This window comes from Planococcus citri, chromosome 1, assembly GCF_950023065.1.
Source record: "Planococcus citri chromosome 1, ihPlaCitr1.1, whole genome shotgun sequence".
NCBI classification, from domain to species: domain Eukaryota; kingdom Metazoa; phylum Arthropoda; class Insecta; order Hemiptera; family Pseudococcidae; genus Planococcus; species Planococcus citri.
The window spans coordinates 1,796,146-1,813,718 of NC_088677.1; the positions used below are offsets into that span (position 1 = coordinate 1,796,146).

Sequence of the window (17,573 nt, forward strand, 5' to 3'; positions counted from 1 at the left end):
TCGTTTTGGAGCATCCAGCGACTTTTTGAAAATTACTAGAGCCTCCAGTAGATTTTTGAAACTCGAAATTTCCACAAAATTTCATCAAACTGAGGTGGAGTGTCGAAATTCATTCTGCAAACTAATTTCAATACGCTACGAAGTTGACTACCGGTGGATTTCAAGTCGTTTTGGAGCCTCCAGCGACTTTTTGAAAGGTTGTATGACGTTTTTTTGGAAAATTGAAATTTCCTAAAAGTAGCTGGAAGCTTCAAAACCATTTGAAACCACCATGTAGTCTGCGAAGTAAATTTCAGCTTGCCAACTCCATTTGATAAATTGATGTTGGGGAAATTTCAAGGTTTCAAAAATCTGCTGGAGGCTCTAGTAATTTTCAAAAAAGTCGCTGGAGGCTCTGAAATGACTTGAACCCACCTGAAGTCGTCTTCAGAGGGTGTTAAAATTGGAGTTTAGAGTGAATTTCAGCTTTCCATCTCCATTTGATGAAATTTTGTGAAAATTCAAAGTTTCAAAAATCTGCTGGAGGCTCCAGTAATTTTCAAAAAAGTTGCCGGAGGCCTTAAAATGACTTGAACCCACCTGAATTCGTCTTCATAGGGTGTTAAAATTGGAGTGTAGAGTAAATTTTTGCTTTACAACTCCAATTTGATGGAATTTTGTGGGAATTTCAAGTTTCAAAAATCTACTGGAGGCTCCAGTAATTTTCAAAAAGTCGCTGGAGGCTCCAAAACGACTTGAAATTCACCTGCAGTACTTCGTAGCGTATTGAAATTAGTTTTTAGAATAAATTTTAGCTTTACAACTCCAATTTGATGGAATTTTGTGGGAATTTCGAGTTTCAAAAATCTGCTGGAGGCTCCAGAACCGCTCTAAACGGGTTGAAACCGTTTCCAATCGATTTTGGCTGACCTGTCAATCAAAATGGCCGCCATTTTGTAAGTAAGGGCAACTTTTTTTCGGGCAAGTTTGCTTTAAAATGTTCCTTAGGATGTCCCCTTTAAGAAACATGTTGTCCCGGAGGATCGGCGGGGGGGGGGGTACAATTACTCCTATTGTCATATGCCGGACTATTAGTAAAAAAAAAAAAGTTGAAAATGACAAAGGAATGGTCCAAACTGTGTAATAGTCCCGCAAGTTCTGCAGTTATCCTGATTTTGTATCACCTATAAAAAAAAGTCATGCTTTTTCCAATCAAGCTTCTAAATAATTTTAAATTTATTTCTCCATTTTCCGGAATTTTGAGAGCTCATTTGTCGACTTTTTTGGAACCTAACTTTCACATGTTTGAGAGCTTTTGCCCTCGTTTCGCTTCGGCTATTTGCTCTTCCTGTTCCAAATTGAAAACTTATAGTTCAAATTCAAGAAATGTTCGAAGTTTGAAACAGAAAAATAAATTTCTTTCCTGCGTAAAGAGACTGTTTTTTTTTTTTTTCATTTCTCAATACATATGTACTTGAATTTTTGAAAGCTTTCAGACTCGCTTCATTCGGGCTTGTTTGCTTTTCTTTTTCAAAGAATTTTTTTAAAATCGTCATTCAAATTTTAAAATTTTGAAGCAAAATAATGAAGTATTTACTGTCTTTATACCTCTCAAAATATTAATTTTTGATAGCTTTTGCTTTTGCCCTCGCTCGCTCGGACTCGTGTGATTCTTTTCGATTAAAAAAAAAATTCTTCATTATCACCCATGTTTATTACATTAGCAAGAACCTAAAAGGTGAAAATGAAATCAAAAATTGAAATGATGAAATTTTATTTTTCACATCCGCTTGCTTGAAAAAAATCTTGAGATGTTTGAAGACATCAGAAAAGCGAAAAATTTGAGTATAAAACTTTACCTCGTCCACCCCTCTCCTTCTCCTCCCTAGTTCGTAAAAAATCTCAAGTGCTTAAAACATGTCTCACTAAAAGCCCTGTTAAAGTACTGCTTTTTTTATTTTGAAATTTTGTTATAGACACTCTGTGGTTTAGTTTCGTCTCAAATGATCCTACTTAAAATTCTTGACACTAAAATCCACAAATCATCTCGAACATTGACAGCATTTTGAATAAAGAAAACATTCATTTAAGTAACAATTATTAAAATGGCACATTTGATCGACTTTTCTATCAAGAATCCAAGGATGTCCTCCATCGTTGACGAGGTACACGTTAACGTTCCGCGATACCGTTTGGAAAACTGGCAATGGGCAAAGTATTTCTTCGAAATAATAGCCACAGTATACGTTTCAATATGTGTATTTAACGCGTACATATAACAAACTAGTCGATAATTTGCACTACTACGACGAGTATATTAGAGAGAGAGTTGATTGTTTGAGAGAAGAGAAAAGACGCCGAAAAGCTGTCAAGTTCGTAACCTTAAAACGTCGCAGGCACCCATTGTTGACTTTCAACAAGTTTTCATCGAACTGCTCCAAGTCGAACGCACAGTCACTTCGCTACACAGCCAGAGTAAACGTAAGTGTGCTGTACGTTGGAGAAATACGCTGAAAAACGTTTATACACAATTATCAAGGTTAAAATTTAACGCCTAGTCTAGATATTACGACGCCCAGAGAGACCGGAGAACACAAGAGGATGAAGAATATAGACGAATAGAGAATAGAGAATGGAGAATTGGAGACAGGAGATAGTGGTCGATCGGTCGGTATAGTCGGTATAGTCGGTAGGTAGTATGCGAATTAAGAGTACGCAGCGTGGGTGGCCGACTAGTCGCGTGCGCCATTCATTGGGAAATTTTTATATTTTTTCCTCACTTTTATTTGGACGAATAAAAGCACCGCGTCTAGCGTCGTCTGTAGTGTATTCGACTTGGGAAATACGTATTCACCTAGCTATATTATTTCGTTAGCTTTGTAGGTCTCTGTATATACCTACCTATATCTGCTCTGGGTTTATATTCTATTGGTCTGCTATAGGTACAGCTACAGTACAGTATCGTATACTTTTTGTGCAATATTTCAGGTCGTTAGGTCGCGTCGCATTATTATCGACCGATTCGATCACACTTTCAAATCTGTATCATCGTCGCTGCGGTATCGATACAGGCTACACGTGTAAAATGCACATTGCACAGATACTAATCTAATAAATTGGGATAGCCTATTTTGGTTCGACCGAGTGTTCGAACCATTCTTCGATTCTTCGTGAAAAATAATTCGCAGCTACGTCTAATATTCGTACAAATAAGTACTTTGTTCGTGCTGCGCGTATTTTTTTCTGATAATTAAACTATAGGTAACTTTTGCTGGAGCAATTTGAAATGAAATAACGACCATGTTGTTGATGCAGTGCAATCGCATAAAATATCGTGGAAATTTTTTGAGACGTGGAAAAAAAGCTCCTCTGAAAGAAAAAATTAATCAAGGAAGTATAGAAAAAGAGTGTTAAGTCTCCTCTCCAAGATAAGTTTTAAATCATGGATAGGTACGTTTTTGCTCTAGGTCAACTCAATGGTCAGAATTCCAATTTAAAAAAAAAAAAAACTGACTAAATATCAGAAAGTCATTTTTGAAAAATTAGTTTGATATAGTTTCATTGAGGGTCATTCCACATCCATTCGACCAAAAAGTGGTTAGGGGGGGGGGGTTCGACAATTTTCTTGAAATTTTTCCTGTGGAAAGACCTTCCGAAGGGATGAACAATGGCGCAAATCGCAGCCCTCTAGCCCTTTTTTAAAGGCTGCTAGGGGGTGTCAAAGTTTTCAGTGATCCTAAAATATCATCCATTTCAGCAGTGGATTACTCGATAATCGCGATAACTACCAAAATGAAACTTTTTCCGACAGTTGGGGGCTTTGAAAGGCTTTCGTTCCTACTCTCAAAAATTCTGAAAAAAATATATCATGGACAACTTTGTATGCTGAACAACATAATAAAAATTGGGATGGCACTATGTCGTGAAGTCGATTTAAAAAAAATTGAAAGTTTGCGAAAAAATGCGATTTTTTGATTTGAAACATGAAAAAAAGTTTTGACAGGTAAAATTGACTCATTTGACCCCTATTTTTACGTATCCGTTGAAAAAGTTGAAAAAAACATTCACTCGATGAAATAAACTCATCACAAAAAAATAAAAATTCAATTTTCAATTTCGAACATCAAAAAAAGTTTAAATTTATTCAGTTGTCTTATTTTGACCTCTTTCTGACGTATTTCATGAAAAAAATGATAAAAATCACACTCATTTCAAAAAAAAAAACAAAATTCGTTTTTTTTTTTAATTTTTTCGAATTTTGATTTTTTGTGTAATGAGTTTATTTCATCGTGTGAAGGTGTTTTTTCAACTTTCAACCGTTTTTTAGCCAATAAGACTTTCCTATATTTTTTGATTTGTAATTATAATCAACTTTTTCATCATTTTCAATATTTTTTATGTAAATTTTGCCTTCTTAAATATTGGAAGTTCTGCAACGGTGCAATTTTAGCAGCATTTCACGAACAACTGCTTCATTTCAAAGGACTTTCATGTAAATTTACCTATTTATTCAAGAAAATTGGAGAATTTTTGACAAACGTCACATACCTAATTCTGAAATTCTTCTTAATTTTCAACTATTTTTGTAAATTATACTGATTTTTTGAAATTTTTACCAATTTTTCAACATGTTGACATTTTGGACATTTTTTTATCACTGCAGTTTATCAAATTTTGTTGCAATTTTGCCCAATTTTCCGATATTTCACGCTACGCTAAATGTTTTCTTCACATTCAGTTAATTTCATCAATCGTTTTTAGGCACTTTTTTCATGATTTTAAAATTATTTTTATCAACTTCTTATCAGTTACAAATCATTTTTTCAAGTTTACAAATTTTCTGATGATTTCAACCAATTTTTCTTTATTTTAAATGATTTTTGAGCCAATTTTTGCCCTTTTTCTGAAATTACAAAGAGTTTTGCAATAGCTTTTGCACAAGTTTTGTAGCATTTTCTCAGCTTTTTACTTCATTTTCACTGATTTTAATGTAAATTTAGCCAACTTTTCCTGATTTTAGGAAAATTTTAGATAATTTAGTATAATTATTTTAAAGCCAATTCATCAAATTTTTGATCATTTAATTCTAGCCCTGGTTTGTTATTGTAAATGTTTTTTGATTGTACCAATTCTACTTACTTATTTTGTTGAAATTTTAAATGACTGCAATTTGTCAGATATTTTTTGAATTCTTGATTCATTTTCAATGATTTTTATGAAAATGTAACTACATACTTACTTTTTCCTGATTAAATTGGGAATTTTTTAAAAATAATATTGCACCTTACCTACTTTAGGGTGGATTGCGAAAAAAAAGTCAGCAGATTTTGACCAAATTCAACAGAGACATTCATTTGAGTTGAAAATTACTCTGAAAAAATTTAGCTTCGAAGATGGCTCTTGAGCTTAAAGAGGGGGCATTTCCTCTAAAATCGATCTTTTTTGGGGAAAATGGCTTATTCTCAAGTGAAAGTATTTGAGATTCTGCGTCGATTTATGCTTCAGCCGTTAAAATCCAAGACCTTTTTATAGAGTTCTACTGAGCGGTTAAAAATTTACAAATTGCTCGTTTTTCAATAAATTCGTGTTTTGAAAATTATTTCTTCGCAGATATTTTGCATCAATAATGCCAAAATACTGAAAAATATCATTCCCGAAATTGTAGAAATATTTTGGAACGCAGTGGTGCCAATTTTTTAATCATTATTGTCAATTTCAAAAATTCGAAAAAATTTCGTAAGTTTTTGGCTATTTTTCTCGATTTTTTGAAATTAATAATAATGGCGAAAATCACTGTAAATCATTGAAAAAAATGAAGAAATTTCATGAAAATTTGTCAAAAATGTCCGAAAAGGTATTAAAAAGCGTTGAAATGATGTTGAATTGATACTAGAATGAAAAGCATTAAAATCACTATAAAAATCATCAAAAAGTACTCACAAGGAAACCTCTTGAGGTGTCACAATCCGATTTGAACGGGACCGCGATTTTTGGAAAGAGCATAGTTTAAAACGCCCAAAACCAAATTTTCAGCTGCCAAGTTCATTTTTCGATTTTTGGCGAATTTTTGAAAATTCAAAATTTACTGTTTTTGGGGATTTATGTTTTTTTTTAAAAGTAGGTACGTACTTGATCGATAAAAATGGTCAAGATAAGTCCCGAAACTAATATTAATTACCCAAATCCAAATTTCACCATTTCCAGACATTCTGGAGTCTCCAGCGCGATTTTTCAATTTCTCCAAAATTTTGAATTCGCTCCAGAAGGCGTGAATACGCAGTTGGGCAGCTAAAAATCGAGTTGTGTACTATACTCGACATGTTTAACAAGTTTATCTACATTTGAGCTGATTTTGAGGGTGACACCTCAAAAGTGGTTTTTTGACCAGCTTTTTTCAAAATTAAAAAATCCAAAAAATCAAAAGTTTCACGTTTGTGTGGAAATTTTTGAAATTTTCGCGAATCGCTGTATTTTGTCCAAAAATAACCCCCCAAGTCCAAATTCCACAATTTCCAGCCATTCTGGAGCCTCCAGCGCGATCTTTCAATTTCTCCAGACTTTTGAATTTGCTCCAGAAGGCGTGAATATGAAGTTGGGCAGCTAAAAATCGAGTTGTGTACTATACTCGACATGTTTAACAAGTTTATCTACATTTGAGCCGATTTTGGGAGTGACACCTCAAGAGTGATTTTTTGACCAGCTTTTTTCAAAATTGAAAAATCCAAAAAATCAAAAGACGACCGTTGGTGAGAAAATTTTTGAAATTTGCGCGAATTGCCGTATTTTGTCCGTAACTAACCTCCCAAGTCCAAATTCCACAATTTCCAGCCATTCTGGAGCTTCCAGCGCGATTTTCAATGTCTCCAGTATTCTGAATTTGCTCCAGAAGGCGTGAATATGAAGTTGGGAAGCGAAAATTCGAGTTGTATATTACACTCGACCTGTTTAACGAGTTGATCCACATTTGAGCCGATTTTGAAAGTGACAGCTCTGGAGTGGTTTTTTGAGGTGTCACTCTCGCTCCAAAACGGCTGGAAATGGTAGAATTTGCGCTCCGCGGTTAGTTCTTGAAGAAGTACCACGATTCGCGCAAATTTCAAAATTTTCCACACAAACGGGAAACTTTTGATTTTTTTGATTTTTTAATTTTGAAAAAAGCTGGTCAAAAAGCCACTTTTGAGCTGTCTCTTTCAAAATCGGCTCAAATGTGGATAAACTCGTTAAACAGGTCGAGTATAATACACAACTCGATTTTTAGCTACCCAACTGCATATTCACGACTTCTGGAGCAAATTCAAAATTCTGGAGAAATTGAAAAATCGCGCTGGAGGCTCCAGAATGGCTGGAAATGGTAAAATTTGGATTTGGGTGATTAATATCAGTTTTGGGACTTATTTTGACCATTTTTACTGATAAAGTACGTACTTTTTAAAAAAATCGTAAATTGCCAAAACCAGTCAATTTTGAATTTTCAAAAATTCGCCAAAAATTGAAAAATGAATTTGACCGGCTGAAAATTTGGTTTTGGAAGTTTTAGAGTATGCTCTTTCAAAAAATCGCGGTCCCGTTCAAATCGGAGTGTGACACCTCAAGAGGTTCCTTTGTCATATGCAGTTAAAAGTTGCCAAAAAGCATTGAAAAAGCAAAGATTGCATAAAACATCGTTACAATCTCAAGTGAATGCTTCAAAATCAAAACCATTCACATTCACCGAAAAAATGATGCAGTAAAAGTTGAATAAGGCAAAATTGAGCAAAAAAATTGCATGAAAACATCGTTGAACAATGAACACAAATATGTAGGTATTGATTGAGAGTCTCCATTTTTAAAATGGTCTGTTTCTTTTGAATCGGCGTCAATATTTACTTCGATGATAATTTTTGCATAATTTTAAATGACAGCCGATGCTTACAGCGCCATTTCGAAATCTGAATTTTAATGAATGTTTTTAAATACAATATTGAATGCGCTTTCGAAACGTCGAAATGATTTTTCTAGTTCGAATTTAGGCAGAAATTTCGACTGACGTGAACGAGACTTTGGCGTCACACTGTAAAGATAAAAGGTACACAAATATGTATACTGTTTAGCACCGCATGACGCTGGCAATGCTGACGTGCCATCGCAATATTCACGTTGTACATATTGTACTCGTAATTATTTAATATGTATTCTCGCGCATTGTTATCTTAAGACACGACGACGATAAGTTAGAATTCGCAGATACGAGATATTGACGTTTTTCTCTGTTTTTGTTTTTGATTGTTGCTTGTATAGATGACGAAAGAGCCAAAGTACGCGGTATCATCACAAAAGACGGCTTATTCGACGGAACGATTAGTACGCAGTTGGAGGAATTGTACGTGGAGCCGATCAGTCGATACAAGGCAAATTGGAACCACGATACCAGCCACACGATCGTGTACAAATTATCCGACGTCACCCATCCAGATGCGCCTTTCAGCTCTTGCTCGTCAAACTCGCACACCAAACACAAACCTTCCGATTTGAACACAATCGCTCGTCGCAGCAAAAGAAACACCGACCAAACGCCGAGTAGCAGTAGCAGTTGGCCTAAATTCGATAATTTCTTCAAACAAGCCAGCCCTGGTCCCTCCAAAAATGCTTCTTCGTTGCTAACTTTTCGTTCGAATCCGCTACCCTACGATTTTCCGTCCGCCAATTTCGGACCAGCTGAGGCTGCTGCTGCAGATGCCGTTCATCATCATCACCAGCACCACCATCATCCGCACCATCGCCAAAATCCGCCGCCCAAGAGTACGGATAATGTATTTTACGATTTCGATTTAACGGTGCCCAAGTACCCGCCACCCGAACCACCTGTACCGATGCCGATGCCGCTGCCGCCTCGTACTCCGGACGATGAGAGCTTCAATTACGAATTTAACGACACCTTCGTTCGTCCTTCGAATAACAGAAACACTTGGAGGCCGAAAATTGTCGGCGGTCCCATCGACACCGTTTATAAGTACACGGCCAATATTTCGAAATCTTCCAAAGGATATCAGCCGTCTTCGGCTTCTATTATACCGCATAAAAATAATCCGAAAATACTCGTGGGTAGCGGCGGCGGTGGCGGTGGTGGCGGCGCAGAAGAGTCCAGAGCTAATTTAATCATCACCAGCGACGACAGTTCCGAATCACATGCCCGTAAACGTGCCATAGTTGATCCGAAAAAGACCACTTGTATGCTGTACTTGCAAGCCGATCATTTGTTTTTCGAAAAATACGGTACCGAAGAGACCTGTATCGAAGTTATGACCAGACATGTGCAACGAGTCAATTCCATTTATAGAAATACAGGTAAGAATTTGTTTGCACGTTCCAACTACGGCTGATTCAGCTCAAAAGTAACGTTAGGATCTCAATGATCAGCTGAATGAGAAATTAAATGATCAAATTTTATATCAAAATGCCAATATTTTACAAGGCAACCTGTCGAAGTGACCGCCTAGCAACTGCGATTTCTGGAACGACCATGATCCAAAACCTCCATAACTAAATTTTCGGATGCCCAAATTGATTTTTTGATGAAGTTTTAAAATTCAAAATTGACCATTTTTTTCGATTTGTAATTTTTTTAAAATGTGTATTAGTATTTATTTGGTAAAAATGATGGTAATTACTTCTAAAACTACCGTTAACTCCCCTGAACCGAATTTCACCATTTTGAAACATTCTGGAGCCTCCAGTGCTGTTGTTGGTTTTTTCAGAACGCTTGGAAATCAATGTAGACAGCTAAAAATCGAGTTGTGAATTATTCTTGACCTGTTTAGAGGGGGTTATCCTCGTGTCAGGTAATTTCCAGGCCAAAAACGAAACCAAAAGGGTCACCTTGACCTCCTCTCCCCTCCCTGAGCATCTAGAAAGTTGGAAAAGTTAACAAATTCTTTTTTTTGTGGAAGCTGGCAAAGTTGACATTCTATCAACTTCTGAGTAACAAGTAAAAAATCAACAAGATAAATTAACACAATAAATCACTAAAAGTTGATGAGGATTTCCAACTGTTTGAAAATGCTTGAAAATGTCATCTGACGACAGGGAAACTAAGAGGTAGTAAAAGTAGTGAAAAAGTAGCAAAAAATGAGAAATTCAAACGTGCAACAAAAACCTTTAAATCAAAAATTAATACTTTCAATTTTTTTGAAAATTTTCTTGTGGAAAAATTTGACTTTGTTGATTTTTTGTGTGTGAGGGAGGGGGAGGGTCGAGTGGAGAGCTTTCTGAAAATTTGTTTGAAAACAAGTAATGAAAAAACTAGTAAAAAAGTAGTGATTTTTTCAACAAAAAAATTCCTTTGGATATACCATGGACCACTTGAGGGAAATTTTTACAACTCAGATGAAATTTCAAAAAAAATTGACTACCTACAAAAAACGAAAATTTTATAATGACAAAAATCTCCCAAAATCCTGGTTTTTGTCAAAATTGCAAAATATTGATTTTTTTTTTCAAAACTTCGGAGACTTTTTTATTTGGTCTCCTCTCCTTCTCCGCCTCTAAAACTTAATTTTAACACCTGGGATGAGATTTTCCAATAAAAAAAAAAAAATTGAAAAAGAAAAAAGGTTAAAAATTGACTGGACTTGAAAAATTTGTCAAATGTTAATAGTCCGGCATATGACAATATAAGTAATCGCACCCACCCACCCCCCCCCCAACCGATCCTCCGGGACAACTTTTTTCTTAAACGGGCATCTAATGAATATTTTAAAGCAAACTTGCCAAAAAAAAAGTTGGCCTTACTTACAAAATGGCGGCCATTTTGATTGACAGGTCAGCCGAAATCGCAGATTTTGCGTTTCAACATAGGACTTGCACGAAATTTTTCAAACTTTACAAAGGTAGATCGAAAGATCATGCAAAAATTCATCACCTGTCAAAATTTCAAGTGCTAAAGTGCGTTTTTCGATTTTTGGTGAATTTTTTAAAATCGAATTTGGGCCAAAAATGAGGGAAAAATCAAAATTTTACCAAATTGACCAAGAAAGCTGAAATTTGGGATATACCCTATTTTCGACATGCCAAATCGATTGGAAACGGTTTCAACCCGTTTTGAGCAGTTCTGGAGCCTCCAGCAGATTTTTGAAACTCGAAATTCCCACAAAATTCCATCAAATTGGAGTTGTAAAGCTGAAATTCACTCTAAAAACTAATTTCAATACGCTACGAAGTACTGCAGGTGAATTTCAAGTCGTTTTGGAGCCTCCAGCGACTTTTTGGAAATTCCTGAAGCCTCCAGCAGATTTTTGAAGCTTGAAATTTCCCCAAAATTTTATCAAACTGAGGTGGAGAGTCAAAATTCATTCTTCAAACTAATTTCAATACGCTATGAAGTGGACTGCTGGTGGATTTCAAGTCGTTTTGGAGCCTACAGCGACTTTTTGAAAGGTTGTATGACGTTTTTTTGGAAAATTGAAGTTTCCTAAAAATATCTGGAAGCTTCAAAACCATTTGAAACCACCATGTAGTCTGCGAAGTAAATTTCAGCTTGCCAACTCCACTTGATAAATTAATGTTGTGAAAATTTAAAATTTCAAAAATCTACTGGGGGCTCCAGTAATTTCCAAAAAAGTCGCTGGAGGCTCTAAAATGACTTGAACCCACCTGAAGTCGTCTTCAGAGGGTGTTAAAATTGGAATGTAGAGTAAATTTAATTTTTGGGCATGTTTGCTTTAAAATGTTCCTTAGGATGTCATCTTTAAGGAAAAAGTTGTCCCGGAGGATCGGGGGGGGGGGGTGCAATTACTCCTATTGTCATATTATGCCGGACTATAAAGCAAACACAAATTTTATGTGAATTTCAAAGGTTTAAAAATTCCAAGGATGGAAAAATTGACTTCTTTTTTTTGAAAATACGTACCAAATTGCTTTTTAAAAACTGTCATTCAGATTCAAAAAATATTCAACGCAAAATCAACTTATATAAAAAATATCAGATTTCTACCTCTGGAAATACAAATTTCCAACGGGATTAAAATTTCTAAAAAAAAAAAAAAAAAAAAAAATTGCTCAAATAATATTAATATTAAAATTTGGAAACTAAAAATTATTAGACTAAATTCCTTCATAGAAAACACAGAAAAAACAGCATTTTTATTGTTTCGCTCAGGCCTGTTTGTTTTTATGTCTCACAATTATACATTTTCCAAAACAAAATCAATTGGAATTTCTAAAATTTTGAAGCTACGTAAAAAATGTATTTTCTAAACTTTTCACATAAAAAATATAATATAGTTTTTTTATTTTTTGAAATTGAAATTTTCAAAATTTTCCAAAATCAAAAACTAAAAATTGAAGATATTTTACCTTGTCTTTAAGCTCATGAAGCAAAAAAAAAACTGTAATTGGCATTTTCAGCGATTTTACCTCCCCCTTCCCCCTGAGAAACCACTTCGGTTCGTTCCCAATCCACGCTACCCCGAGTAAATTATTTTGACCAACATTATTTTGATGAGGAAAAAATTCAAAAAATCAAAAATTTTCTTTTTGTAGGGAAATTTTTGAAAATTTTCACGAATGACTTTAATAAAACCAAGCCCCCCCAATCGATTTTCACAATTTCAAGTCATTTTGGAGCCTCCAGTGTAATTTTCAAATTTTCAGAGTTTTATCTCCAGATGACGTGGAGGGTGGAAATGAACTTGCTGGGCAGTAAAAAATCGAATTGTGGCTCACTCTCAGCCTGTTTGAAGGACTTATTCACATTTAAATCAATTTCTAGGCGAATACCTTACCTCTTTCAACAAATTTTTTAAATCCTGGAAAAATCTCCTAGAAATTGTCAAGTTCAGTTTGGAAGAGTTCCTATAACTTTCAGGGCCAACTTTCATAATTTTTACTAAATAATGTATTTTTTTTTTTTTTTTTTTTTTAACAAAAAAAATGCATAAATTGTAGGAAATGGTCTATGCTCTTTCCAGAAATAGCGGTCCCGTTCAAATCGGAGGCGTACACCACACTAAAGGTCTGCAAAGATGTGGAGATAACTGATTGTGGGCCTCTTTTCTTATTGCGAGGATCGCAGAAATTATGTTTGACCTGTTGTCTTAGGCTTTCGTGAAATAGAATATTTTATTGAATCGACTGTACTACCAGATAATCTTGGAGATGTAAGTGTATTTATGAATATTTGAAAGTAATATGATTCTTTTTTTGTGTTATAGACTTCAATTTAGATGGGAAACCAGATAACATTAGTTTTATGATAAAAAGAATCAAGGTGCATTCTGCCAAAGATCCAATGTACCGATTTCCAGGCAATTATGGAGTGGAGAAATTTTTAGAAATATTTTCTGGTAAGCTATTTATAGATACAGATCACAGATACCGGATGTAAATTAAGATATGTATCTATAGGAATTTTGAAGTGGATCTCTCGATCAATCAGTTCCCAAAATGATATCATATCTTGGAGGCAAATTTTTTTGGAAAAAATATGTCAAAAGAAGAGTACTCTTTTTGAGCCATATTCTTTCTGTTAACTCATTTTTAGAAGCATCTTCAACAAAAGTCAGAAAAACTATTTTTTGGGCCTCGGATTGTTTTTTTTTTTAACGCTCCAGACCCCACATTTTTTCAAAAGTGCCCCACAATTTTGAAATCTACGATGGGGAATTTTCTTTTTGAGTTGTATTCTAATTACCTATCATACGTTTTGAAGGGCCTTTTCAAGGAGAAAGATTTTTGAAATAAATATCTAAAGATGATTATTTTGTTTTGATTACAGAGGAGGATTACGACGCTTTTTGTCTGGCTTACATGTTTACCTATCGTGATTTCGAGATGGGTACATTGGGCCTAGCTTGGACTGGTGATTTGAAAAATGCCGGAGGAGTTTGCGAAAAGAATGGAGTAAGTTGGCTCGTTGTATTGTTTAAAATTGTTCAACGTAAGTACTCGTATTTTACAAAATTATGATTTCATTTTCAGCATTATCGAGGCAGTCTGAAAAGTTTGAATACTGGTATCGTGACAGTTTTGAATTACGGCAAACACGTGCCATCTGCGGTATCGCATGTAACCTTAGCCCATGAAATAGGCCATAATTTTGGATCTCCGGTGAGTAAAATGTTATTTCAGTCGAATCATTAGTATTCTTCTGTCAATACTCCAGACAGAATTTAGTTTGATTGCAATCCACAGGCTTCGACTAATTTTTTTTTTTAATTGTAGCACGATCCGGATGGTTGTACTCCTGGCGGAGACGATGGAAATTTCATAATGTTCGCTAGAGCCACATCCGGCGATAAAAAGAACAACAATAAATTTTCACCTTGCAGTTTGAATGCCATAAATCCAGTTCTGAATGTAAAAGCTCGAAGTCCCAAAGGTTGCTTTACTGGTAAATATTGCGATTCGAGTCTTGTAATTTAATACTCTGTACTCTGTGTCTATTATTTCAAAGCTGAACCTTATTTGTGTATTTTTTTCTACGATACAGAACCGCAAAAGTCGATATGTGGTAATGGAGTCGTGGAAGCGGACGAAGAATGTGATTGTGGCTGGGAAGAAGATTGCAAAGATTCTTGCTGTTATCCTCAAAGGCGGTATCCACCGCTGGATGAACCTCCGTGCCATTTGAATTTGACAGCGAATGCTGTTTGCAGTCCATCTCAGGTAAGTTTCGTTTAGGTATCTACCGCAATTGAATGAGAGATACACTCGGAATTTAAAAAACTTATTTTTCATCTCGCTTCGTTACGATTGATTTAGGGCCCTTGTTGTACAACCGATTGTAAAATCAAATCAGGCGATATCTGTCGTTCGGATAATGGATGCAGAGATTCGAGTTATTGTAACGGAGCCAGTGCTCAATGTCCACCTTCTACGAATAAACCTAATAAAACTGTTTGCAACGAAGAATATGTTTGCTACATGGGAGTAAGTTGAATCATGTTTTTTTTTTTTCAGAAATTCCAGCATTAGGCGATACTAACTTGACTTTTTTCATACTTTAATCGTGCAATTTAATTTATTACAGGAGTGCACTGGATCGATTTGTTTGGCTTACGGTTTGGAATCTTGTCAGTGTATTCCCACAGCTGCCGATCCTGCAACGAAAGCCTGCGAATTATGTTGCAAATTACCTGGTGAAAATCAACCTTGCTTGTAAGTTCGGTTTGTCGAGCATAATTTAGTTTATTATTTCCTATTGATTCGTAATTGGACGAGCGATGGTTTCCAACGATATAAGGAATGCTCGAGGTGTCCGCCTACATCTGATTTAATTGGGGAGAGAACATAGTCTAAAACCAAAACCTCCATAACCAAAATTTAAGGAGATTATGATTTACCTATTTAAAAAATCAGTAATTTTTTCGGTCAAAAAAGTCAATTTTATGTCGCCAAAAATTGTTTTTATTTTTTAAATTGCTAAAAAAATTAATTTCCCATCAAATTTTAAAAATTGTACTTTTATTGTAAAAACTGGTATTTTTTGTCAAAATTACAAAAATTTTGTGTTTTTTCATCAAAATAATTGCGAAACTGACATGTTTTTTTTGCCAAAATTTCTGAAACCCCCTTTTTTTGTTACTTAATTATTTATAATTTCCAAAAGTAGTTTTGCTTTTTCATTGCAAAAAAAAAAAAAACAGATTTTTTGTAAAAATTGGAAAAAATCTGTCATTTATCAATTTTACCAGAAATTTTTCCTTTGATGCCAAAATTGCAAAATATCGTCCTTTTTGACAAAAACTGTAGAAAGGATCAAATTTTGTCAAAATTGACAGAAAATCTTTGTTTTTTGTCAAGATTGCATTAACTTTTGTTTTGGTCAAAAAAGTCAATTTTATGTCACAAAAAACTTTGTTTTTTCGTCAAAATTTTAAAAAAATCAGTTTTTCTTCAAAATTATCAAAAAATGTTCCTTTTTTACCAAAACTTGAAAAATGGTACTTTTATTGTAAAAACTGCACAGAACTGTCATTTTTTTCAAATTGCCAATAAAACGTGTCCTTTTTATCAAAATTGTCAAAAAGTCATGTTTTTTTTTGGGAAAATTGCTGAAAAACCATTTTTTTGTTTAGTCAAAATTTCCAAACGTAGTTTTACTTTTCTTCGTGCAAAAAAAATCAATCTTTTGTAAAAATTGGAAAAAATCTGTTATTAAAGTAGGTATCAATTTTACCAAAAAATTTTCCTTTGTTGCTATAATTGCAAAAAATCATATTTTTTTGAGAAAAAAAAACTGTAGAAATGGATCAAATTTTCTCAAAATTGACAGAGAATCTTTTTTTTTGCCAAGATTGCATTAACTTTTGGTTTGGTCAAAAATGCCAATTTCATGTCGCGAAAAAATTGTTTTTTTTTTGACAAAATTTTAAAAAATCTACTTTTCTTTAAAATTATTAAAAAATTTTTCTTTTTTGCCAAAACTTGAAAAATTCTACTTTTATTGTAAAAACTGTACAAAACTGTCATTTTTTTCAAATTGACAATAAAACGTGTCCTTTTTATCAAAATTGTCAAAAAGTCATGTTTTTTTTGGAAACATCGCTGAAAAACCAATTTTTTGTTTAGTGTAAATTTCCAAACCTAGTTTTACTTTTTTCATGCAAAAAAATCTATTTTTTGTAAAAATTGGAAAAAATCTATTTTTTTAGCAATTTACCAAGAAATTTCACTTTGTTGACAAAATTGCTCAAAGTCGTCCTCTTTTGGAAAACCCTGTAGAAAGGATCAATTTTTCGACAAAACTGTCAGAAAATTATTGTTTTTTTGTCAAAAACCTTTGTTTTGGCGAGAAAAGTCAATTTTATGTCACAAAAAAAATCGTTTTTTGGCCAACATTTTTTTTACAAAATTAGTTTTCCCTCTAAATTATCTAAAAAATGGTACTTTTATTGTAAAAACTGTACAAAACTGTCATTTTTTTCAAATTGCCAGTAAAACGTGTCCTTTTTATCAAATTTGTAAACATTGGAAAACATCTATTTTTTTTTTATCAATTTTAGCAAAAATTTCACTTTGTTGACAAAATTGCATATAGTCGTCCTTTTTTGAAAAAACCTGTAGAAAGGATCAGTTTTTCGACAAACCTGCCAGAAAATCATTGTTTTTTTTTTGTCAAAAACTTTTGTTTTGGTCAGAAAAGTCAATTTTATGTCACGAAAAAATTTGTTTTCTGGTCAACATTTTTTTTTACGAAATAAGTTTTTCCTCAAAATTGTTTAAAAAATTGTACTTACTTTTATTGTAAAAATTGTGTTAAACAGGAATTATTTGTCAAAATTACCACAAAATTTTGCCTTTTTCATCAAAAAGGTCAAAAAGTCTTGTTTTTTGGCAAAATTGCTGAAACCCCCTTTTTCGTCAATTTTACCAAAAAATTTTATTTTATTGTCAAAATTGCAAAAAAGTTGCCTTAAAGAACCAATGTTTGTCAAATTTGCCAAAAAATATTGTTTTTGCCAAAAATAACAGAGAACTTTTTTTTGGGGAGAAATTTTTTTTGGAAAATTCATCGAAAGTTTCAAAAAATCTGATTTTGCCAATTTTTTATCAAAATTTCTGAAAGATATGTTGTTTTTATCAAAACTGTCAAAAAGTTTTGTTTTTTGCCAGAAATG

General features: G+C 33.9%; 1 protein-coding gene across 1 annotated transcript in view; it reads left to right on the top strand.

Annotated features, from left to right (window-relative positions):
* Kul (Kuzbanian-like) overlaps window positions 1-17,573 on the top strand; it is a 47,192-nt gene that overhangs the window by 21,303 nt on the left and 8,316 nt on the right. The window contains exons 4-11 of the mRNA XM_065362432.1: window positions 8,257-9,303; window positions 13,167-13,298; window positions 13,730-13,854; window positions 13,933-14,061; window positions 14,176-14,344; window positions 14,444-14,619; window positions 14,716-14,883; window positions 14,984-15,111. Of these exons, the coding sequence (XP_065218504.1) occupies window positions 8,257-9,303; window positions 13,167-13,298; window positions 13,730-13,854; window positions 13,933-14,061; window positions 14,176-14,344; window positions 14,444-14,619; window positions 14,716-14,883; window positions 14,984-15,111 (2,074 nt within the window). The remainder of the gene's footprint in view (window positions 1-8,256; window positions 9,304-13,166; window positions 13,299-13,729; window positions 13,855-13,932; window positions 14,062-14,175; window positions 14,345-14,443; window positions 14,620-14,715; window positions 14,884-14,983; window positions 15,112-17,573) is intronic.